We start from the raw sequence: 24,510 nt of genomic DNA, 5'->3' as shown, positions 1-24,510 counted from the left end.
TTCCATTTAAGAGATAAACCACACACCTGTTCTTGGAATTAGGTTATAAGTATATGTTACAAAATCGCATATGGGCCAAGCATAGAAAAAAGTCTCTAAAATAGATTGAACCTTCTTCCAAAGGCTTGCCTAACTGACTAATTTACAATCAGTAAATAGGAGGAAAGGTAATGAGGTAATGTGGTTTATAGCATAAGGGCAGAAAATGAGAAAACAAAAATTCCCATTTAAGATTTGTTATCATCTCATCTCTTACTCCTCTCCACTGACCCTTAGTAAAGTGTGATCATGAACAGAATATATAAATTTAAACGTATTTGCTAATAAAATAAGCACAAGATCATCTGATAATAGTACAAGAGGTTTTATTGACTAACACAAGCTACAGCATGAAGAAACAATTATTTAAAAACGCCACAGACCCTTATGTAGCAAAGGTTAAGAAATAAATTAAGACCTATTGGGCTGTGCCGGGGAGGATGGGCCTCATTCACTTCGATCCTTGGGTTCTCGGTATTTCCACTGGATGTAGTCAAAGATGTCCTTCTCACTATCCACGGGCAGCGGCTCTCCAGCAACTCCTGCAAGGAGGGAGAACAGAACCTTCCTCATGAACCAGTTCTGGAGTTTAGAGGTTTCAGGACTGAGAGCTACACAGGACTCACTTTCAGAGGAAAAAGAAAATAGTCCCCAAGCCACTCAAAAAAAAAAAAAAAAAAAAGATACTGACTGCCCTCCCCCTCCCCCGTGAGCTTGTGTCTGTGCTTTGCCACACATATTACCGGCGCTACACAAAGAACCTCAGTACCCCAACTCTGGCCATCTGAAGTGGCCCTAATCCATGATTTGCCTGTCTGCTGGATCTCCACCGTATTAGAGAAAATACTCTAGTGAGTTCCTTTGCAACTCAAAATACGGTCCCCAGACTAGCAGTACTGGCACCACCTGGCAGCTTACTGGCAATGCAGAAGGCCACTGAATTAAAATCTGCACTTAACGAGGTTCTCACATGGTTTGTATACACATTGACATGTGAGAAGCACAGCCCTCATCTACCAGGGATGAAAAACACTTTTAGGACAAAAAGACAAAATCTTCATCTTCCTAGAAGAGAATAGTAAACCACAGTATATTGTGAAATGTTAACAAGATCTATAAAACAGAAATTAAGCAATTTTTACTCTTTAAACTTTAAAAGCTTGGGGCCAAAGCTACCAAGTTTGGCCTGGCACTAACAGCAAAAATACCTGGGTTCTTTGGAAGTCTTGGAGATACATTTAAGAAAACAAAAACACTTTAGATCAATAAGATTATTTACTGACCACCAGAGGTAGAAAGAATTTAATCCATTCTAATGGAGCTGGAAATAAACGAATCTTGTCATCATGGGCCTTCAACTGAGGGCCTGGGAGCACCTATGGATTAAAGCTTTTTTTGTTGCCTGAGGGACTAACAATACCAAAGAAACTGCAATTAACTGGCACAGTTACTGAAAGGCTTTTTAGAAAAACCAAAGTTGCTAAACCAAAATATCCAGATGACTGGGATTATCTCTAATGCAGACAAAAATACTCACCAGTGACTCCCAAGGGACGGATTGTGTATTCATTGATTGTGAAGCCTTTTTCTAGGGCATGAGCTCTCATATTCTTATTGAAAATATCACTCCCAGTGAAATAGAGGACCCCACAGTAATACTGATCCTTGGGTATCAACCTACAACCAATAAACAATTCACCAATCTTTTACTACATATTTCCAATTTAGCAAAAATAGTACTCTTAAAATCATTAAGGCACAAAACAAGTCTGTGTGGTCCAATAACTGAAGAGGACACCATCATTAGGTAGACCATTCAAATGACCTCAACTTTGCAGTTAGTTGAGGTTTCAGTAAACTATGCTCTGCAAGAGGTGTGGACAAATGCAAAGCAGTATCACTTGTTACAACCAACTCTCCCCAGGCAGGATCTACTTTGAGCTGCAGAAGACACCACGGTGAACCTAGAGATAATAAAGTAGATTCTGTAGACAGTCATTATTCTTTACATACTTTCAGGCTAAACATTGTCTATTGCAGGGACACATGGCACTTTGGAATGAAAAGGGGTCTTAGACATTTATGCAAATTCCAAGACATACAGAGGGAGGGGGAAAAGGGGAAAAGAAGGGAAAAGTTAATAGGTCAGCAACAAATTTTGAGTAATACCTGATATCAATTCTCCTGTGTGGATATTCCTTTTCATCATTTTTACTGGGAAGCTGGCAAACACCCTAAAACGTATATTTAAAAATAATGTTTAAAGATCTTTTTAAACTTAAGGCTTAATTCTAATCAAATACTGTTAACTGTGAAGTTATTTTTGCTTTAAATGGAGGCAGTTTTAGAATTGCGAGCGCTTGTAACTTAGTAGCTTTTCTATGCACTATATATTATCCCTGCCTTCCTACTGTGCTTCATGATAACTAAAGAACCACATGAAACAGCAGGCAAGGGTTCCGGTTATGAGGGTCTGGCTTTTGTGTGACTCTAAACAAGAAAAGCTAATCAAGGAAAGCGTGAAAGACAGAGACCAAAACAAACAGAAAAAAGCAACTTGGAAGAAACAATGATTATTCAGGGAGAAGAAAACAGACACAAAAGCTATCAGTAATATTCTCAGATCACAGATTTTTATCCATGAAATAAGGACAGAATTCTACAGAAAAAGAAAACACAAGGAAAAGATTTAAATCAAAATTTAAAATATGATAGAAGTAGAAGAAGTTGAAATTGAGGAAATCTCCCAGAAATCAGAAAAGACAGAGAGAGGAAAATTAAGAAAAATTTAAAAGATAAGAAAATTAGAGGATCGTTTTCTTCCTTCTCTACAGGTGAGTTTTCATTATACTTCTGCAGTTTTCTTTTTTAATACTTCTGCAGTTTTTAAACAATAATCATCAAGGTGTGTTTTGTTCTCTTTTCCTTTTCCAGGAAAACGGGGACAGTTTATGGACTGGGCGGCAACGCATAAATATGTAAAAAGAAATACAAACATCACCAAATTTCAAATCTAAAGCTTCAAATGCCACATTCTAAGAAAACTACACAAGTGACAGGTTTCTGGTCCTAAAGAGCAGTCGAGTTGGTACACACGTCACTAAAAGACATGCTTTTCACTCAGCAACACAGAAAAATCAAAATCTAAAATCTAAAATGGGTATTTTCTTTAGCAACTCCTATTCCTGAGAGGTTAATGAAACCTGTTTATCTTCAAATATGAAACCTACCTTCTTAGGCACTAACAAGTTCCAACTCAACCTTTAAATGGAATTACCATGAGGCATTACCTTGCAGATCTGGATGTCTGAACCCACAGGCAATGAACTTTCTGTTTGTCACATCAGTAATAGGATTCCATCTAATGGCTTTGTTCCTGTCCTCAAGGCTAATTTTATTTCCTGCACTTTTTCTGAAGTGCTAATGTTAAAGAATTTCTCTGTATTACTGTAAATTCTTTATTCAACTGAGTGGATTAGTTTTGTTTGGCATTTCAGTTAGGTCACTTCATGCTGACTGTCTGAAATAAAGCCTCTTTCATTTCCCCAAGTGTAGCCAAGGTATCTTCTATTGTCCTGTGAATCCTCGCTGTAGATATTTCACAGAAAATCATCCTCCGAGGTCACACCCGCACGAAACGCTAAAATTTGAGTGGTACTCACCATATATAAAGTAAAAAGGCATCTAAATGCAGAGGAAATTGGTTTTTCTTCCAAATGTTATTATATTCACGGGAAGAATAGTTCAATTAACTAAAGACCCTGAGTTTACAAGAAGAGCTGGAATAACCCTGGCTTTCCTAAGCTTTGATTACTATTAGTTTAAGAGAATTCATGTTTTGAAGATAACTTAAAAAACACACAGATGGTCATATCTTTAAAACTACTTAGTGCTTATAGCAACAAGATGTTCTGAAAACAAGTGGATCGATATGGAGTGGAGTTTACTCCACTTCATAAGCTGAATTTATTTTGCAGCCAATTTCCTTTCAGAAACCTAGAGATCTTAACTCCTTTGGTGATCTCTGCTCATGTTCACGTGCTCAGGGTCACTGCCCTGACTCCTGCCTGCCTCTCTCTCCCCGCAGAGACCTGCCTGCCTAACTTCCTTACTTCAAGTCTTTCCCCAGGTCTCATCTTCTCAATAAGGCCGGACTCTTTAATACCGTCTCCTGCACTCCCTTTCTTTTTAAAAAATAATACTTATTATCTTAACGTTTTACCTACTTAATATGTTCATTGTTAAGTAGCAGTCCCTTCCCATACCCTCAAATAAAAGTTCTACTTAGGGCTTCACTGGTGGCGCAGTGGTTGAGAGTCCGCCTGCCGATGCAGGGGACACGGGTTTGTGCCCCGGTCCGGGAAGATCCCACATGCCGTGGAGCGGCTAGGCCCGTGAGCCATGGCCGCTGAGCCTGCGCGTCCGGAGCCTGTGCTCCGCAACGGGAGAGGCCACAACAGTGTAAGGCCCGCGTACTGCAAAAAAAAAAAAAAAAAAAAAAAAAAGTTCTACTTAAATTCACTAATCTATCCCATTCTCCTAGAGCAGAGCCTGGAATGTAGTAGATGCTAAGTATGTATTTGGTGAATTGACTGAATACACCTTCTCATTCCTACTGACACTCATTCTCCCCACTTTGTTCTTTCATAGCACCATCTTCTCTTTTTCTATCCCTTTTTCTGTTCCCCAATTTAATTCTTTCCAGGTTACTACCTTCTTCCAACTGATCTATTTCCAAATAGAAATATATTATCTTTTATATTATTATTATGTATTATACTAGTATAACACTGCACAACTCTTTGAAGATACAGTATCTTCAAAAGATATTTGTACAAACCCTTCAACGTTTCCACATATATTACTTAATCTGATCTGCATAACAGTCCTTTGACAGAGGGCAAGGATATCATTTTATAAATAAGAAAATTAAGGCCTTAGAGAAGTAAAGCAACTTGTCAATGTCACACAACAAATTGGTAATGGAACCAAAAGATCTTAAAGCCTCCGTATCCAAATCTACTTTCCTACAATGCAACATACCAACACCCACCGTGTTTGCAACAAGACACAAATCACTTCTTATTGCCTCCAAAATAAAATGATTTGAAAGTTGACCTGGAGTGCTTCTCATCCTAACAAATACTAATTATAAATGTCAAAACAGCAGGCTCAAACATGGCATTTTCTAAGCTTCAGTAAATACATGAACTACATGTACAGTATACAAACTATATACTGACCATCCACTAAGATGGATTCCTATGTCACAACATAAAGGCCTTAGTCTCTTATTGTGGTCTAAGTCTTCTATACTTTGAAAACAAACAAAAAGCCTGCTTTCTTATTTTTTAACCTGTTTTCTTCTGGAAAGAGGTTTGGAAGATTCCCTTTCTGGCAATACCTGTACATGTGCTGCCAGGTATGACCGAGAGAACGGAAGGCTAGATAGAGCCAAGACTTCCACAACCCCAGCCCGTATCCTAGGATGGGTGAGCGGTCCTAGTCTTTCACACACCACATGTACTGTGAGGTCTGAACCGGCCGACTCTGCAGCATCACTGGGATTTGGCTGCCTCTGACATTCCTAGACAAAGGACTTCCCTTCTTTGAGCAGCTACTAGGATAACCCAATTCCACTATGTCAGCAACTCTTTATGTTCACATACTTGGCTACCCACCTTCCTTTGCAGGTTACACCCAGCCCACCAGCTTGTAATTTTTCCTTGTATTCTTGCTAGCTGGATTACTACAGCCTCTGTAGGTCTTTCCTCTGGATCTCTTTGGGCACAGAAGAATACTGTTCAAACTGTAAAAAAATGCTTCTGCTTTTTTATTGTGTAAACACCTTCCTGGTGGCTAACTCTGAAAACAGCTGCTACACTTCCCCAGGAAAGAGTCCAGTGCTTTCACAGAGATGACTACTGAAGGAAGAGAGGCCAGAAGGGGTCCCTGGTGGCATACCAGGACACTTTCCTACTATTTAAAAAAAACAACCCAACTTGTCTAGCACATGATTTTTAGAATTTTATCTGATTGAATGTTCTTTAAATGTAAGATTTATGCACATTCATTTTGAGTGATTTAAAGTCAATCTAAACTTAAAAGGATGTTCATATGGCATATACAAATCCTATTTTTATTAATATCTCATGTGTGCATATATTTTTGAGCACAGAGTAAGAGCTCAAAACCTGACAGACTAGGGAGAACAGATCATAAATGTAATTCTCAAAAACTGACTAGAATTTTTATTTTTACCTTTCCCAAAGTTCTTTTGAAAATATTGATAAAGTGTGACAACTTAGTTAATATACTTTCATAGCCCATTAAAATCACCATGCTGAATCAAATGACATGATTTTTTGCATATATGATTAAATACACATAACATAAAATATACCACTTTAACCCTTTTTAAGTGTGCAGTTCAGTGGCATTAAGTACATCCACACTGTTGTGCAACCATCACCTCCATCCGTCTTCAGAACTTTTTTCATCTTCCCCAGCTGACATTCTGTCCCCATAAACACTCACTCCCCATCTCCCTGCTGCCCCGCCCATGCCCTGGCAACCACCGTTCCATTTTCTGAATGACATGGTAATTCAATTATCTATCTCAACCATCTTCTTCTACTTTTGGCTAAGACTGTCAAATCTACACAGTGAGACTCTTGCTAATTTTAGCATGTCCATGCTCCAAAAGCATAGTCTCTTTCCTTTCAGTCACATGACTTAGGAAAAGGGGGGCATGGAGAAAAGAGCACCCAAATGCTGTATTTAAGTGAGCAGCAGCTAAATGTAAGCCTTTATTACATTAGCCCTAGATTTCTGTTTGCCTTTATACAGGACCATTTATTAATGTTTTTAATCCATTTGCTATTTGTCTTGAATCCTCAAGTCTTAATCCCCTAGGAAGAACACAGGACTTTGACAGTCCATCACAGTGGGTTTCACTGGGACGACTCCACAGGTGCCCCCTCTATGAGCCCCCTTCATACAGCATGGTTCTTCCCCTGGACGTTCTATCACGTACCCTGATGCCTTCTTTCTTTGGTCTTGTAACAGATTAATACTCTTCAGACAATTCTAATCTCACTTATTAATATATTCTGAGTCAAAGAGTATTTGCTATTTTAGGGAAAAAATATAATGTATTGAAGTCATTATGGATATTTTAAAAATAGCAGATTATGCATAATTACCTATTCCAAGGGCACAGATTATTTACAAGTGGGGAATTTAGAACAAAACTCTTTACTGGGACTTCCCTAGTGGCACAGTGGTTAAGACTCCACGCTCCCAATGCAGGATTCGATCCTTGGTCCGGGAACTAGATCCCACATGCATGCTGCAACAAAGAGTTCGCATGCCACAACTAAGGAGCCCTTGAGCTGCAACTAAGGAGTCCACCTGCAGCAACTAAGACCTGACGCAACCAAATAGATTAAAAAAAAAAACAAAAACAACAAAAAAAACCTCTTTACTAAAATATTCTCAGATTAGAGAATATATCTCCTCTAAGGTCTAGGATGTCCTATTTACTGACCGTGACACTAAGCTACAGTGAGGTCACACTCAGAATGGTTACTGGACAGTCTCCACAGTTTTTTTTTAAATGTGTTAATTCAAGTGAGTACTTACCATGAACTTTGTTTCCCCTTTTGACAGAGTGTCTGTAATAAAATGGACCTTTTGTAACTGCTCCACAACACGATGTAACAGCTTTGGCTATAGAATCATAATTAGGGAATAAGAAAAAAAGCAATTACTCTGTTACAGCAAGAGAGCATTTTTAAAATGAGTTTTCTGATGCTCTACGCAGAAATGCCTAGTTTTCCTATGTTCTGAGTACCTTTTCTTCTAACAGAAAATTCATCTTATCAAATGAAACCACCACTTTTCACCAATATCATGATACCCCCAAATAGACATCATTTGTCTTTATCTGTTTCATTAAACAAAAAGTTACCTGCTTCATCTTTAAAAGGTATATATTCCAAAATCAAAAGCATTTTGCCTTCATGGGTCTTCTAACAGAGCTTAAGTTTCTTGATAGACAATAAATAATTCTGGAAGTATTTTACTAAATGTCATCTCTTCCAAATGCTAGACTGTCCTGCCAATTATTTGTGGACAAACAATGCGTATCCCTTCCAACAACTTACTTTGCCTCTCAAAGAATTCAGTCAGTACAAAACACTTCAACTGACTTTCAGAAAGATTAAAACAAAAACTCATTCTGAAAATATCCAACTATCATTTAGAAAATTATATTCACTGCTGTGTAAGACCGATCACATTTGCTTATAAATTCTGAGGTACCTGTTTGGTTGACTCAGAGGTAAAGCTTGGATGGGTCAGAAGAACATCCATGTCGCCACTGGACTCTGCCCCTATGATAGCAAAAAATATGTATGGAATTCTCCTTGTAAATTTATCAATTAGGCAAACACAGAACCAAGGTGATGACACACATAGAAGAGTCTTACTTCTTACAGCCTAACTTTCTATTTCACTGTGATTCATATTCAGAAGTAGTTAAAAGAGTTCAATTTTCTGTCCAACTATTCAGGTATATTAACGTAAACAGCAGAATCTGGGATAACAACAGTAATTGATGTTAGATATATGTTGCACACAATTGGTTAAATATTATTAAAAATGTACCTAAGTAACTACTCAATACTGAATAAAAATAACATTTAAATATACCTTTAAAATATATCTATGAACACTAAATATTTAAAAATCTCAAATTAAACAATATGCTCTAACTCTGCAAAGGTTAATCAGAAAATTCATTTCAATTCTTCTGAATGAATTCACTTAATGAGTACTGGTAACAATTACTATTATGGCATCATAGATAAGAATGCTAGATTCTTGGGGCTTCCCTGGTGGCGCAGTGGTTGAGAGTCTGCCTGCCGATGCAGGGGACACAGGTTCGTGCCCCGGTCCGGGAAGATCCCACATGCCGTGGAGCAGCTAGGCCCGTGAGCCATGACCGCTGATCCTGCGCGTCCAGAGCCTGTGCTCCGCAACGGGAGAGGCCACAACAGTGAGAGGCCCGCGTACCGCAAAAAAAAAAGAGAATGCTAGATTCTTATAGCAGCTACCCAGAGAATTTCTGATAGCCTATTACCACTTCCTAAGCAAAACTCCGGAGGTGGCCAGTGATTCAGTCAGACATCTATTTCAAGGTTTTAAATAAAGTTCTATTTCAATTTTTTAAGATAATATTTTAAAATTTAGGTTACCCTTCCAAAATTTTGAGCCAGTAAGAGACCAGGATTGTGTGGTTCTCACTTTGTTCACATTCACATAGTAAATCAAGATCTTCTGAAGAACCTGGTTGTTTTGAGAACTGGTTCTGAGCTGATGTCTCTGAGACATTAAACTTAGATCCATTAGAGAAAACTTAGAAAATTAAATAAAGTAAAACAACAAACAGAAAAACTACTCATGGCTTCACTAGCATCTAGCCAGATAACCACTATTAGCATTTAATATACCTAAAATTATTTTATAATTTTATTAGAACTAGTCATCAAAAAAACCCATCTTATAATAAAATCAGGATGAATTTCCTCTAATTTATACTCCCATTTATAAACAAATAAATTTAGCTAATACTACTAGATATTAGTAAATCTATAAAGTAACACAAATTACATCTTTTTAATCCATGTTTTTCATATACATTAGGCAATTTTAACATCAAGGCATGAATAACCTAAGCTTAGGAAGTATGTTACCTCTTCTGAAACTGCCACAGACTGTAGCAATGTATTCAGAATCCACTTTTTCAACTTCACTTAGTACAATATCCTAATAGAAGAAAAATTAAGTCAGTATTCTAAAAATGGCTTTTCACCAATTGACATTCTCAATTCTAATCAAAGAATACAATTCAGCACGCTCTTACTTGCATTTGTAACATCTCTTCACGAGGAATTCTTTTCTCAAAGTCCTCAAAATATCTATAAAGACAGAATAAGTAGACAAAAGATTTTTTGTGAAATTTGAATCTTAGAAATTAAACTGTCTACTTTATCAAGTGTCCTTATACAAGCAGATCTTTCAAAAATCAAGACTAAAATTCATTACAACAAGAGTAAAACTGGGGGGGTGGGGAGAGGTTTATTCCTTAACTTGGATCAAAATCCTTAAGTGTCATGCTTTGTGATATTCCAGATATTCCATCCAAACTTATTTTAAATAAACTTCGCATTCACATACCAAGAGTCAATAAATATATTTAAGTTAATACGGTTCCAAGTTAGACTGCTCCCTACTGGCAAATCCAGGGATTACAGTTTATTGCTCTTAAATCCTGAAAAATACTTGTATTTTAAAATATTATCCTACAATATGGATGAACCGAGACAACATTATGCTAAGTGAAAGAAGTCAGTCACAAAAGACCATATATTATGATTTCATTTACATGAAATATCCAGAATAGACAAATCTATAGAGACAGAAAGTAGAATAGTGGTTGCCAGGGGCTGGGGGAGGGAAGGACAGTTGGGAAAAAATGAGGAGTGATGGCTAATAGGTTTGGGCTTTTTTGGGGATAACAAAAATGTTCTAAAATTGACTACAGTCATGGTTGCACAACTCTGGGAATATAAAAAAACACTGAATTGCACACTTTTAAGTGGGTGAATTACTTGGTATATGAAATGATATTTCAATAAGGCTATTAAAAACACTATCTTAGGGGACTTCCCTGGTGGCGCAGTGGTTGAGAGTCCGCCTGCCGATGCAGGGGACACGGGTTCGTGCCCCGGTCCGGGAGGATCCCACATGCCGCGGAGCGGCTGGGCCCGTGGGCCATGGCCGCTGAGCCTGCGCGTCCGCAACGGGAGAGGCCACAACAGTAAGAAGCCAGCATACCGCAAAAAAAAAAAAAAAAAAAAAAAAAAAAAAATACTATCTTAGTATTAAATAACATCTAAGAATGATAAAGTGCCTGTTCAAAACCAATTCTCACAACAAGCAAGTTCTTCAGAAGATCTCCATTTACTATGTAACTATGTAAATGCAAGGAGAGTGAGAGCCACACCATCCTGATCTTTCACTGATTCAGAGTTTTGGAAAGGCAGTGTTAAGTTTTAAAATATTGTGCTAAGGCATCAACAGGGAAGTTCAGAAGGTTATTAGGACTGAATGGCCAACAAGACAACCTAAGACCAGAGGAGATACGTGCTTATGCATGTACACTACGTGCTGTAAATAATCAGTCAGAAGGGGGGGTCTGTATCTTGCACTTGACAAGGTAATTACTCATGCTGACAGACGACACGTCTACTAGTTATTCCTATTCTGGTATTTAGGTGTCTGGGTTTTCTTCCTTTTCCTTTTTAAAAAAATTTAGTGTTTCATGGTCATGTCCCGTCTTCTCAGGTAGACTCTAAGCTTCTTAAGAGCTACACTGAACCTGTTTATATCCTAACCTCAGAGGCAGTGCCTTCTACAATGTAAGCATGAAATAAACACCCTGACTAACGGAGGCCCTCAGTTCTATGTATTTTAAGGGGAAGTTCCCAGCTAAAGTCAAGGTAATGTGGGATATACTCAAAACAAGCAAACAAACTAGAAGGCAGTAAAAAAACACGTGTGAATACAGGCTTATTCTCTACAGGAGTCTGCAACAAATCTTAGCATTTCTGATTAGTAAAATGGCTGTGTTTAGCTAAGTCTGAAGACTTATGGTGTACGGAAGACTGGCTATAAAAAATTTTACTTTTACATTTCAAGTGTCGAAAGGAAATTAGCTATCTTACTTTAGCCCAATTCGCTGATGATGGTTCAATTTATCTTCATTTTTTCTGAGATCTGTACAGAAGATAAAGTTGAGATGCTGATTTAAACATTTTTGAAAAAAAATGCTAATTTCAGTGATCCTTTTTTTCAAAGAACTACCTGGAAAACACACTGAAATGACTTTGAAAAGCAAATGAAAAAACTTTCAGATAGTAAGAACTAGATAAAAGTGATTCTTCAAGTCAACAGTAAAACCCAACAGTGACTGCATAATCATTTTTATTTACTGAATCAAAATTTCAATTATAGCTACATAGAACAGTAGATAAAACATACCAGGATCATACCAAACTTCACTGAGCATAGCAAAACGCGCCTTCTAAGAACCTATACTGCTTTTCTACGGTTAATAGCAGCATGAGAAGTTCATTCATACTGTTCATTTGTTCATTCACTCCTTCACTGGATTAATATTTATTGAGTACCGATTTGTGCAGGCACTATGCTAAAAATCCCATTGAAAGGAGAGGTAGTATTATCATTTTTTTAATCAAGAAAACTGTAATATCTTAAATTGAAAGTGACCGAGTCCCATCTGGGTGGTCCTTTAGTGGGTACAGGCACAGGAGTGAGCCTTGTTAAAGAAACGGCAAGGTAAGTATGCTTCAAAAGCAATTCCTATGGTCACCCTTACATTCACAAACATAAATTCTCTCTGGAGACATAAAATGGAGAAAAATAAGCACCTTCATTATTAAAAATAAGCATGTAATATTTCTCATAATTGTGTGCACACAGAAAACACTAAGGTATATGACCGAAAATGCCACAGAAATATTGAGTTTGTTATATATGGAGAGAGGGATATCGACAGCTATTATATTACATATCTGTGAATGGTGAAATAATGTAAAACCACCACAGTAGATCCTTGACACTCCCAAGGGATGCAACGAATACCTTCGAGAAACAAACTCTTGACCTCTTTAACCAATATTTCACTCAGGTAAATTATATATGCCACACGCAGAAAAGCACAAACCCTCTCTGAGATGCATATATAGAACAATTCATTCTCTAGCTATGTGATTCACACAAATTCTCAAGTTAATAATATTACTAATTAATCATGCCTTTTAAGAGTCAGTTACTATTTTTAAGTACTTACTAGGTACCAAGCACTCTGCTAAGTCTTTTGCATACATTATTGCATTAAATCATATGAGAGAGATATTATGATACCATTTTGTAGCTGAGAGACTGAAGTATCACAGTCAACTTTTTTTTTTTTTTTTTTTGCGGTATGCGGGCCTCTCACTGTTGTGGCCTCTCCCGTTGCGGAGCACAGGCTCCGGATGCGCAGGCTCAGCGGCCATGGCTCACGGGTCCAGCTGCTCCGCAGCATGTGGGATCTTCCCGGACCGGGGCACGAACCCGTGTCCCCTGCATCGGCAGGCGGACTCTCAACCACTGCGCCACCAGGGAAGCCCCCACAGTCAACTATTTTAATAAAGGGGTGGAGACTGGATTCAAACCCAAGTCAGTCTCCAAAATCTGTCCACCTGACCATCTGGGTTGCTTATAAATTAGTTGAGCCCACAAATATTAATCCCCAAGTGCCACAGATGTGCTGTAATGAATCCATATAGTATATACTCTTGAAAGCATGAAGAGATAAATTATATTTAAAAGATGGCTATAAAAAAAAAAAAAAAGATGGCTATATTAGGTTTAAGGAAAATGTTTTATAATTACTTGACTTTTATTTTTATCACTTCTTTGAAAGCAAAAATCCCTTCAATAAGCATTGCAAGCCTCTTAACAGAATTTTTCTCAATATACATAACTTGGCTTTTAGGCTGAATGTATAGGACTTTATGGTCTCGAATTTTATTAAAGAAACGAAAGCAATTTAAAAATCGTCTAAAAATCTACAAATGAATCATTGCCTTTAAACCAAGAAGCCACTTCTTGTTCTTCTTGATTTTTTTCTAAATTATAGACCAAAACATGTTTAAAATGGGAATATAAGCTATACTTTATATCTGTTCTCTACTGTAGAGTTAAAAAGAAAATCTTACCATTCGTTTCTACTAATTGAGAAGGGGTTTTTCAAATTCCAGTTTGTTAGAGCATGGTCCCTCAGGACTATATCTGACCTGAAATTACTGACCCACTGTACAGACTCACCTTCTAATGTCTTAATTCCTTCATCTACAAACTTCCTTGCAGCAGAAGGACTACAAAGAGAGAAAAGCATTATCTCAGTGTCAAGTGAAACTCAGGATCCTTGTAACAAATAACCAGTTATGCCTCCTCTTGTCAAACATAAAAGCTACCTTTGAGCTAAAAAAAACACCTGCTAAACTATTGTGTGGTTACTTTGGTAATGTTCAAATTATTGAAGCCTTAATCTAGGAAGACAGTCATAAATTTAGATATGAAAAAGACATCCAAGCAGCTAGGTGGCATAATGCCCATGTACATTATTCATACACCAGACATACAAGCACTTAAAAACCATTCATTCAAATGAGATTTAATGAGGGCCTATTATGTGTCAGATGTTCTTCTAGGTGCTGAAAATACAGCAGGAATAAGACAAATAAGGGCCCTGGTCTTACCTGTTTATACATTCCAGTGGTTAGAGAGAGACAATAAACAGATATATAAACAAAGAAAAATATCTGGTAGATGAATTAAAATCGGGTAATATGACAGAGTGGCTGGGTCTTCTTTAGATTGGGTGATGAGGGAAGGCCTCTCAGATGATACTTAAACTGAGATTTTAATGACAAAGAGCCTTGGTACAGAAACTGACATTCATATCAGGAAGGCAATGTGGCATAGAAATAATAGATCTGGACTGGGAGTCGGGAGACCCAGGTTCTGATTCTGGCCCTGCCACAGCTATCTCACTTTCTGCATTCAGTTTTCTTGCCTGGAAAATGAGAATAATGTAACAGACGCTCTCTAAAACAAATACTAACATTTTATAATTGTCTTGGGTCCCCAAGGAGTCACGCTCCTTTTCAGTATACTAGGTTTAGGAATTTAATATATTTTAAAATAACATTCATCAAATGGTTGCCATTAAGGAACAATCATCATATACCTAAAAGAATGGCCTCATTCCATCAAGAAGAGAGTTAAGTAAAGCACTGCAGCCCTAATACTTCAGTGTTAACCTTTACTCTCTCCGGTGTCAAAGAAGCCTCTGCTAGCTCAACTTTAAGATAGAGATGCCTTCATTAGGAAATACTTGAGTGCTTGTTCCAAGCTCATATGCCAGGTACTACAGAAAAAGCTTAAATGTTTAAGATAAATACCACGCTCAGAGAGGCAAAAGAGCCACAATGTGGAGGGAGTGATAATAAGTCCACAGAGCAAATGCTAATGGAGCTTAGAGGAAGGAGAGATTATTTCTGGCTGGGGACTCAAACTGGATTCATGTGCCTTGAATGGGGCTTTTAAAGTCGCGGCAGCCTCTGAAGAACCAGCCTGAGACATGTAAAATATGGGTGAGTGAACTGCATGGGCAAAGGCGCAGAGGTGGAAAGGTACAGGCCTTGAAGAGAAAGAGCATGTACTTTAGTTTGGCTGACATAAAAAAATTAAACAACCCTACTACTGTGTCTGCTTAAAAAATAATTCTTACCCAATGCCACTAACTCGAGTCAGGAAATTGATGGATGAACTCGTATCATCCTGCCGAATCTTTAAGGAAAAAAAAAAAAGTCTAACAATGATTTAGGAATGCTTTGAGGACTCAAATGATCTCATTAGAAATACACTAGGCTGCTAAGAGACTTGAAGAGCCTTTTACGCTGCCTGGATAACCCACGCAGAAGGACTCATGTAAAACCCCAGTGGTTACAGGTGAGTAAGAAAGCAGATGAAGATGGCTCTTCCCTAATTTATCCGACACTTTTAAAAGGCTTACTCATAAAAAGACCAGCAGTGATATAATGACTATCATCAGGGTGAAGTAAAACCATAAAAATGCTTGCGAGAGCTTAAGCATAGAAATTCTAAAAGATAACAATCATTTAGTCAAAGTTTATAATCTCCCTTCTAAATGGTACTGAAAATAAAGAAGTAATTCTATCACAGATGCTAATAGTCTCTTAAATGCAACATAAAATAAATGAACAGTTTATAAGAACAATATTCAAAATATAAAATATAGGACACTTACAAAGCCATAAACTGCTCCTCCCTTTTCTCACTGAATCTAACAGAGGGTGGATGACACCACCCACCCTGCAATGGTGCTACATGAGAGCTGCCATAAAGGCAGACACCATAAGCAAACAAGTAAGTTAGCATTTTACCTTTTCCAGTTTACGCAATTTTCCGGTAGCTAAAAACTCATCAATCTTTTCAGCAATTTTTGTTCCTACTCCAGGCTACATAGAAAATAAAAAATATAAAAGTCACATAAATATTATGCTTACCAAATCACTAAAAGATAAAGGAAAAAATGAGAAATGAAAAAACAGTGATCGTCACATGACCAGTTTTCAAACAAAGGACACAGAAAATTGAGCACCAGTAAAAATATATTCTCCCAAAGACAAAATGTTTAAATGATTGGCAAAAGAGAAGCCCTAATAAGACAATTCTAAATGACCTTGCTTTTTCAAAATTAACTTTTGTTGTAGAAAAATTAGAAAATATAAAGTTGCATAAAGAAAATATTAGAATCACTTGTTAATTTCATCACCCTGAAAATTAAAATAACCTGTAACCTTGCCACTTAACATCTGCTATGTACTGACTTCTTTTTTGCTCATATATATATGCAAAGTTATGTGCGTGTATATATGTGTGTGTGTGTGTCTGTGTGTATACATACGGCTACTTTTTTCTTACAAAAATAGAATCATACTGCTTTGTAAAGTGCTTTAACTTAAAAATGAATCATGAACAAATTTCTGTATCGATAAATAAACTACAACATCTTTAACGACCGCATAGTGTATTACTGTATGAATGTATCATAATTTACTTTAAAAATACCGTACAGGAGAACATTTAGATGTTTTCCAATTTTTGAAATTATAACAATGCTGTCATGGACTTGCTCTAGAACAGGAGTTCTCAGGCTTCTGCACACACCTGCATCGCCTGAGGGATGTGTTGGAACAGAGAGTGCCAAGTCCCACCCGAGAGTGACACTCTTAGCATACAGGGCTTCACGGGAATTATAGAGAACAGGGCTAAACGCCATAATATGCAAAGGGGCTTAATCGTGTGCTTATTCATAGGCAAGGTCTCCTTGGGAACACTAACTCACAGAAGTTCCTCTACCTGGGGATCAGAGAGAGCAGCTAGCGAGCAGACGCGCGAGTACCGCTCCGTTACCACACTCTCCGTGAGGAGTAACACCCAAGCTGAAATTCAGCGTGAGAATGAGTACACACACACACACACACACACACACACACACGGCAAAGTAGAGGAAGAAAACTCTAATTACATATGTTAAAAAAAATCTTAAATCCACCCCTCCCCCAATAAAAACACTCCAAGCTTGAAAAAGTATGCTTGAAACAGCATTAATATTATTCCAAGAAAGCAGTGAAATCTTCCCGTGTGGGTCAAGGCAGCTTCGCAGGCAAATTTCATCTTGTGGGAACCCATCAGATCGGTACATGTGTGAGCTCTTCGATCAACCTGCTCCCTAAACTTACCAGTTTCTTAGCTTCTGCTCCACTCTTTATTTTGTGTGGGTACTTTGCTATCACAGATGCTGCTTTTCTACAAGTAAAAAGAACAAAAAAAAGGAAAACCAATTGGAAAGCCAGCAAGGTATTAGTTTTTCTTAAACTGGAATATACATACAAACAAATATGCAGCTTAAACTTTCACCAAGGTGAACTTATCTTCCACATCCGTGTAAAACTTTAAAACTCAATAAGCTGACAGATCACCTGCATCTCTAACTTGTAAAAGTATCCTGAAAACCCTCGCATTTGAGAATAACACAGTTTTAACCGTATATGTAAAACTAGGGAGATCCAGGAAACCAGTAGGCTTTCCTTTCTGGGATTAAGTGGAAAATATCATTGAGCTTTTTTTTTAATAGCAAGTTTTTAGAAATTGTTCATAACTCTCTTTTCATAAAAAATGTGCCACCTAGAAATATTCAAACTACTACATACCAAACTGGCTTATGGATGGTTATTTGTAAATTCATGGCTTAAAACTGTATTCCCCTATGTCCTTGTACCAGCTCTTTTATTTCATTGCTCTCATTTCGGTTCCACGTAAAGCAGTGACCTGTATCCTTGCCATCTCCACACGTACCTAGCTCAGTAGTCTGGTGACAGACTGGGTCCACCCTGGGAGCTCACTGATGGTATCCTGTCTATAATTTCAATGCTAATGTAGTTTTTGGATAGTCTCTGAAGCCTTAGTTCTCACTCTGTTCTAGCACATGTAACCTTCAGATCTGGATTTCGACTTCTGTATTAGCATGTTACTGATGGTGAGTCTGGAAAGGTAGGTTGAGGGCAATTTGTGGAGGAAATTGTTTCAGCAAAGACAAGCAGTTCCACATAATTGGCACTATGGCACAAAGCCTGAAAGGGAAGAAGAATTAAATCAGGAAAGGCCTTTTGTATGCAGATGCTTTGGGGTTTTATCAAGGTAAAGAGGAAATATTTAATTCAAGAGAATACTTTGGTCACATCAAGAGAAATGTATATGGGGACTGGGGGCTGCGGAGGAGCCTGCAGGGGTGGTAGGGCATCACCTGCTTTTCCAGACTTATTGCCCACTCAGACTATACCCCTTATGCAAACTGAATTACTGACTTCCTAGAAAATGCAATACCCCTTCGTGCCTTGGCTCATTTTGTTTCCTTTCTCTAGATTGTTCCTCCTCTCCCTTATCTCCTTATGGGCTCCTTGAAGACTAAACACCTCCTCTCTGAAGCCACCTGAGACTCAAGTAGAATACGGGGTTGAATCTCTCTCTGATTTTGAGATCATCAAATGTGTGGACAACAGTACAAATATTTTACAGAGGAATTCACAGCAGGTAAAGAAAGGGAATGTAATCGGTTTTTAGTTATGGTGAGTGAGAAGGAAAGATGGGAGTTGAGTTTAGTTTTGAAAGGGTAGAGACAAAGGTAACCTAGGCTTGAAAATCTGGAGAAAAGCCCAGTGAATACAGATCTGGAGTCACTGACTGGTATTCAAAGCCAAGAATGGTAAGATTGCCAAGGAAAGTATAAAAGTGAGAAAAGAGGGCTCAGGGCAGACCTCTGAGAACTACCAACATTAAAAGGTAAGATACAAGAGGAGAAAGAACAGAAGATTGTGCCATCATGGAAGTCAAGATGATGCCACTGAGAGTCCAATAAGATGAGATATGGGTGAGAACGTTTTCAGAGGAATGGCAGGATGGAAATTACACTGCAATGAGATAAAGAATGACTGGGGATGAGGAAATCCAGGCAAGGAATACAGATTATTCAAGGTTAACTGTAAAGTGGAGGAAAGAGAAAGGTGCTAGCTAGAGGGCAGAGGGAGGTGAAGAAGATTGCTTTGTTTTTGCTCTTAAGAGCTGAGGGACTTGGACATGTTTACAGATTAAAGGGGCGGAAGCAGGCGGATATGGCATTAACGGCTAGGATAACGGCCCTGGTGAAATGGACAAGGATGAGATTCAAAAGGTGACAGATGAGCCACACACCAACCAGATGGAAAGATTCCCCTGAACCACATCTACTTCACAGCACAGACCTCACCCACTATCTTTCATTATGACTTAAAATCAAACTGCATTTTCAGTAATTCACGTTCAATGATGGGAAAAATATGTATTAGCCTATTTTCAATCAGAATTGGCAACTAATCAAAACTGATCCTACAGAACTCTGCCCAAATTCTCCCAGAAATATCGCAGTAAAGTGCCACCAGAGTCAATACCCTCAGTTCTTGCTTTTTATCCCCTCCTACAGACGGTCCTAATATCCACTGGACCCTCAGCCCTGTTAATTGCCACACATCCGAGAACGCATGCTAACAGAGAATGCCCCCCCGTCCCACCTGTAGGCATTGTACTTGTGGATAGCCTGGTTCACGTTCTTCTCAAAGTTTGCGAGTTCTGAAAAGGCAACAAGAGGCTCGGGTGAACAAGAACCACGAGTAAACAAACGAGAACTGAGTTTCCTGGAAGGGGGCGTAACGACCTCTTAAGGGACAGGGACCCCCCGCTTGTACACCGGCCAGGCCAAGGGCAGCCCAAGCGTGACTCAAGGGTCTCCAACAGGACTGACAATCTGCCACCGGCGCCGGAGGAAGATCCGCACGGGCTGCTAGGGGCCGACCCCATCCTTGGGCTGTCGGGACTCGAGAGAAGGAAGGGAAAGCAGCGGGGAGGGAGGAAAGGAGAAAGGCAGCGGCGCCGGGCCGGGCTAACCTGTGAGCATGTCGGTGATGCCCCCGTTGAGCGTCTCCTGCGGCGCCTTCCGTTTGCTCATGGTGGCCTGCACCCGAGGACCGCAGAGAGCTCACAGCCAGGGATGGTCCCCTTGCCCAGCTTTCGGGAGGGGCTGCGACCTGGAGAGGACGCAGGATCAGCCCAACGCGGCGAAACCAGCGCGACTGGCTGAACAATGAGGGCGTCTGACGGGGTGGGGGGTGGGGGGGCGCGGCGCGGCGCACGAGTGACGTCACGGGGGCGGGGCGGGGCGGGGCCGGGGGGCCCCCAAGGCCAGGGGGCGGGGCCGGGGAGGGGCCTCAACGGCGAGAGAGAAAAAGGATCCTGGAGCCAGCAGGACCGGGAGGAGGATGTTGGACCCGAGCTTAGATTTGGCGGAAGGGAAATGGGAGCCTCAGGATTACAACCCAGTGGGATTCCTATGGGAAGACTTGGACTCCTAACCTAAGGCGTTGTACCTGTCTTCCCAGGCATAACGTTTTCTGCAGTCCTCTCCCTAGAAGGGAAGTCTGGTTTTGACTCTGAAGTCAAAACTTCAGGTGGTGGGGTATGTAAGATGATGCGGTATGTAAGATGATGGGGTGCGAGTAGAGTACATAGACCGCAATGCAGTCCACGCTGCAGAGGAGTCCTGTAAGGCTGCGGCAGGAGTCTGGAATGAAATCTGCCGATCACAGGAATGCCTCCCATACTAAACTTTTTAGCAGATATGCCAACCAGTGTCAAAAGATATTTTATGTTTTATTCCCCTCCTTTTGCGGCAGGGACCAAAGTGAAAAAAACACTAAGAAGCCCTTGACCTAGATAATGAGCAATGCAACTGTCATTACTATATCTGAAAAATTTACAGTTCTGCTTAAGAAATGGAAATGTGACATCAGCAATATGTTACTTACAAGAGTAACTCCTGGGGTTCATACTCAACTGCCAATTCCAGGCAATTGCTTTGTGTATAAATAAATTAAAAGCTTAACAAAATGATACATGGTTGCTGTAGAAAAATCTAAGAAATATATAAAAGGAGAATAGAAAAGTAACATAAATGATTATCTCACCATCCAGTTTAACCACTATCAATATTTTAGGACATATACTTCCAGTCTTCTAATCCAGTCCTTTCTAAATCCTTTTCAATAATGGAATAATTATTTAGATATAATAAGTTTTTGTGATTAGGCTGTGTGGGTTTTTTGTTGTTGTTGTTGTTTTTATTTACACTGTCAGTGTACGTCTTAAGTTATGCTTCTTGGACATTTGTATTTCTTCTTTTCTGAATTTCCTATTTATATCCTTTGTTCATTTCTCTTATTTATTTATTTATTTTTGGCTGCGTTGGGTCTTCGTTGCTGTGCTTTTGGCGCACGGGCTTCAGTAGTTGTGGCACACAGGCTCAGTAGCTGTGGCGCATGGACTTAGTTACTCCATGGCATGTGGGGTCTTCCTGGACCAGGGATTGAACCCATGTCCCCTGCATTGGCAGGTGGATTCTTAACCACTGCGCCACCAGGGAAGTCCTGTTCATTTTTCTAATGGGGTAGTTGTCTGTTATGAACTTGTTAGATTTTTAAAATATTACTACTAACACTTTTTTTGTATATTTTACTTGTAAAGTTTTTGTAAGTATTTGCACTATCCTCTTGTCCCTTGCCTTTTAACTTTATTCTAAAGCTTCTTACCACCTTGATTCCCACCTTCATTTAGATATTCTCTGTTCTCCTTTTCTCCTATGCAATCTCTATTCCAGGTTATGTTCATATTATTTGGTTCCGAAGAATGATCATTTCTCATTTAAAAAAAAGTTTTTATTCACCTCTGGATAATGAAAGTTACAACTTTAGGGAACTGTGGGATCCCTATAAGAGTTATGTCAATTTTTAAAAGATCAGTGCCAGAAAATCCAAGGAAAATGATCAATTCTCTGTCCTCATCTTCTTGGATAAACCAGTAACATTTGATCCACTCATTCACTCTCTTCTGGAAACAATTTGTTTTCACTTGGCTTCTAAGTTAGCCCGTGCTCTGAGTTTCCCTTCTTCCTCAATCTTCCTTACTAGCCACCCCTTCTCAGGTGTTGGTTTGTTTGTGTGTGTGCTGGTTCCCAGCTCCTCCTCCACTCTCCAGCCTTGTGGGAAAGTGCCTCAGGCCTTGAGCCTTTAACCAGCTTTTCCACTCTGTCCAGTTTCGCCCTTTTAAATGCGAAGTCTAGCTTGAAGACTCCTTTTATATTTCTAGCCCTGATCTCCCTTGAACTCTAGTCTCATATACCATCTCAAAGACAAAATGTCCTACAAACTCTTGCTTCTTGCCCCTCTAGCTTCTCCTTAACTTTTCCCCATATCCATTAATGACATTTAATCCACCCTGCCATCAGGCCAAAATCCTAGGAGTCATTCTTAATTGCTCTTTTCACACCCCACATCCAATCTGACAGCAAGTCTTGTCTGGTCTGTCTCCAGAATATTTATTCTGAATTGGATCACCTCTCACCGCTTCTGCTGCCACCACCCTAGTCCAGTCTACCATGATTTTGCTTCCCAATTACTACCATAGCCTCCTAGTGGCCTCCCCACTTCTGCTCTTATCCCCTAAAGCAGCGGTCCCCAACCTTTTTGGCACCATGGACCGGTTTCGTGGAAGACAATTATTCTATGGACCGGGGTTGGGGGGTGATGGTTGTGGGATGATTCAAGCGCTTTACATTTATTGTGCACTTTATTTCTATTATTATTACATTGTAGTATATAATGAAATAATTATACAACTCACCAGAATGTAGAATCAGTGGGAGCCCTGAGCTTGTTTTCACTTGCCACTCACTGATAGGGTTTTGATATGAGTCTGCAAGCAATTGATTTATTATGGTCTCTGTGCAGTCAAACCTCTCAGCTAATGATAATCTGTACTTAGAGCCGCTCCCCAGCGCTAGCATCACTGCCTCAGCTCCACCTCAGATCATCAGGCATTAGATTCTCATGAGGAGCATGCAGCCTAGCCTTCACATGCACAATTCACAGTATGGTTTGTGCTCCAATGAGAATCTAATGCCGCCGCTGATCTGACAGGAGGCGGAGCTCAGGCGGTAACGCTAGCGATGGGGAGCAGCTGTAAATACAGATGGAGCTTAGCTCATTCTCCCACCACTCACCTCCTGCTGTGCTGTGCAGCCTGGTTCCTAACAGGTACCAGCCCGTGGCCTGGGGGTTGGGGACGTCTACCCTAAAGGCCATGCTCCAAATAGGACAAGAGTGATTTTTTTTAAACATGTATCAGCATATGTCATTCATTTGCTTAAATACCTTCTCACTGCACTTAGAATAAAATCCAAGCTCCTTTCCATGGCCTTCAAGGCCTCATGTGTCCGCCTGCTACCAACTCCCCTGCTTCACTTCTTGCCACTTTCCCCTTTGTCTAGGACACAGGTGTGCACACAGGTACCTGCTTCAGGGCTCATGTCCCATCGTTCCGGCCACTGCCTGACTGCTTTCTGCTCATCATTTGAGTGACAGTCCTGAACAACCTTCAGGCACTCTCCGTTCCATTACCGCCTTTTATTTTCTTCTTAGTATGAACACTATTTGAAACATGTTAGTTGCCTATTACCTGCTCCCTGCCCGACCCTCCCTCCCACCAACATGGATTGTAAGCTCCATGGGAGAAGGGGCTTCATCGTTGTTCGCCACATAGAGGTGCTCAATAAAACTTGGATGAATATCCTAAATTGTAATCTTGCTGAAGTGAAGTGTCAAATATTTCAAATTACACAGGATACTGACCGATTATGATGTGGGATGGCTGATCATCTCAGGTTGGCAGGGACTGAGAGGTTTACTAAGATGCAAGTGGTTTATTAAAGAAGAGGTTTACTAAGATACAACTTTCAAGGCTAAAACCAGGAAAATTCTGGGCAAACTGAGACAAGTGGGTCATCCTAAGTTTTGTCACCATTTTAACAAATCGTGACACTAACAAAACCTAATTTGGAATATAACAGCCCCTGTCTCTCGTTTTAGGATTCCCAAAGCCTGAACCCTTTAAAGAGAGCATGCTCTGTACTTCTGAGATAAATGTGATTGAGGGAGTTTCTCTGGGGTAAAAAGTGCTCATTCAATCAAAAAACACTTATTGAATACCTACTAAGATTCAGGCACTGCTCTGGAGTCTGGGTATACAGCAATGAACAGACCGAGTTCCATCTAGCAGAGGTTTTTTTTTAAATTGAAGTATAGTTGATTTACAATATTGTGT

General features: G+C 39.5%; 1 protein-coding gene across 3 annotated transcripts; it reads right to left on the bottom strand.

Moving 5' to 3' along the window:
• Window positions 1-348: 348 nt before the first annotated feature.
• Window positions 349-20,406, bottom strand: POLB (DNA polymerase beta). 3 transcript variants are annotated; one of them, XM_022571325.3, is made up of 14 exons: window positions 20,245-20,406; window positions 19,872-19,929; window positions 17,508-17,574; window positions 16,146-16,220; window positions 15,470-15,528; window positions 14,002-14,051; window positions 11,832-11,883; window positions 9,968-10,022; window positions 9,798-9,870; window positions 8,365-8,435; window positions 7,684-7,770; window positions 2,209-2,273; window positions 1,577-1,716; window positions 349-581 (listed from the first exon to the last, which is right to left on the bottom strand). In XM_022571325.3, the coding sequence occupies exons 1-14, from the start codon at window positions 20,303-20,305 to the stop codon at window positions 487-489; spliced, it is 1,008 nt and encodes a 335-aa protein (XP_022427033.1). In that variant the 5' UTR covers window positions 20,306-20,406; the 3' UTR covers window positions 349-486. The 3 variants fall into 3 exon arrangements, with proteins under 3 accessions (XP_022427033.1, XP_022427034.1, XP_089759927.1); XM_089903801.1 differs by lacking the exons at window positions 349-581; window positions 1,577-1,716 and adding an exon at window positions 4,324-4,514 and having other exon boundaries at window positions 2,217-2,273; XM_022571326.3 differs by lacking the exons at window positions 9,798-9,870; window positions 9,968-10,022; window positions 11,832-11,883.
• Between the last annotated feature and the right edge of the window lie 4,104 nt (window positions 20,407-24,510).

Source organism: Delphinapterus leucas, chromosome 21, assembly GCF_059928025.1.
Source record: "Delphinapterus leucas isolate spDelLeu-1000000601 "Yukka" chromosome 21, BTC_Dleu_Yukka2, whole genome shotgun sequence".
In the NCBI taxonomy this organism is placed as follows: Eukaryota; Metazoa; Chordata; class Mammalia; order Artiodactyla; family Monodontidae; genus Delphinapterus; species Delphinapterus leucas.
This window is presented reverse-complemented; position numbering and strand designations above follow the sequence as displayed.

Excerpts from the sequence above, each read along its gene's own strand:
- POLB (XM_022571325.3), bottom strand. The coding sequence starts at position 20,305 with ATGAGCAAACGGAAGGCGCCGCAGGAGACGCTCAACGGGGGCATCACC. Across the intron at positions 19,930-20,244 it reads CATCACCGACATGCTCACAG|AACTCGCAAACTTTGAGAAG; the intron begins GTTAGCCCGGCC and ends TTGCCTTTTCAG. Across the intron at positions 582-1,576 it reads CCGTCCCTTGGGAGTCACTG|GAGTTGCTGGAGAGCCGCTG; the intron begins GTGAGTATTTTT and ends CCCTCCTTGCAG.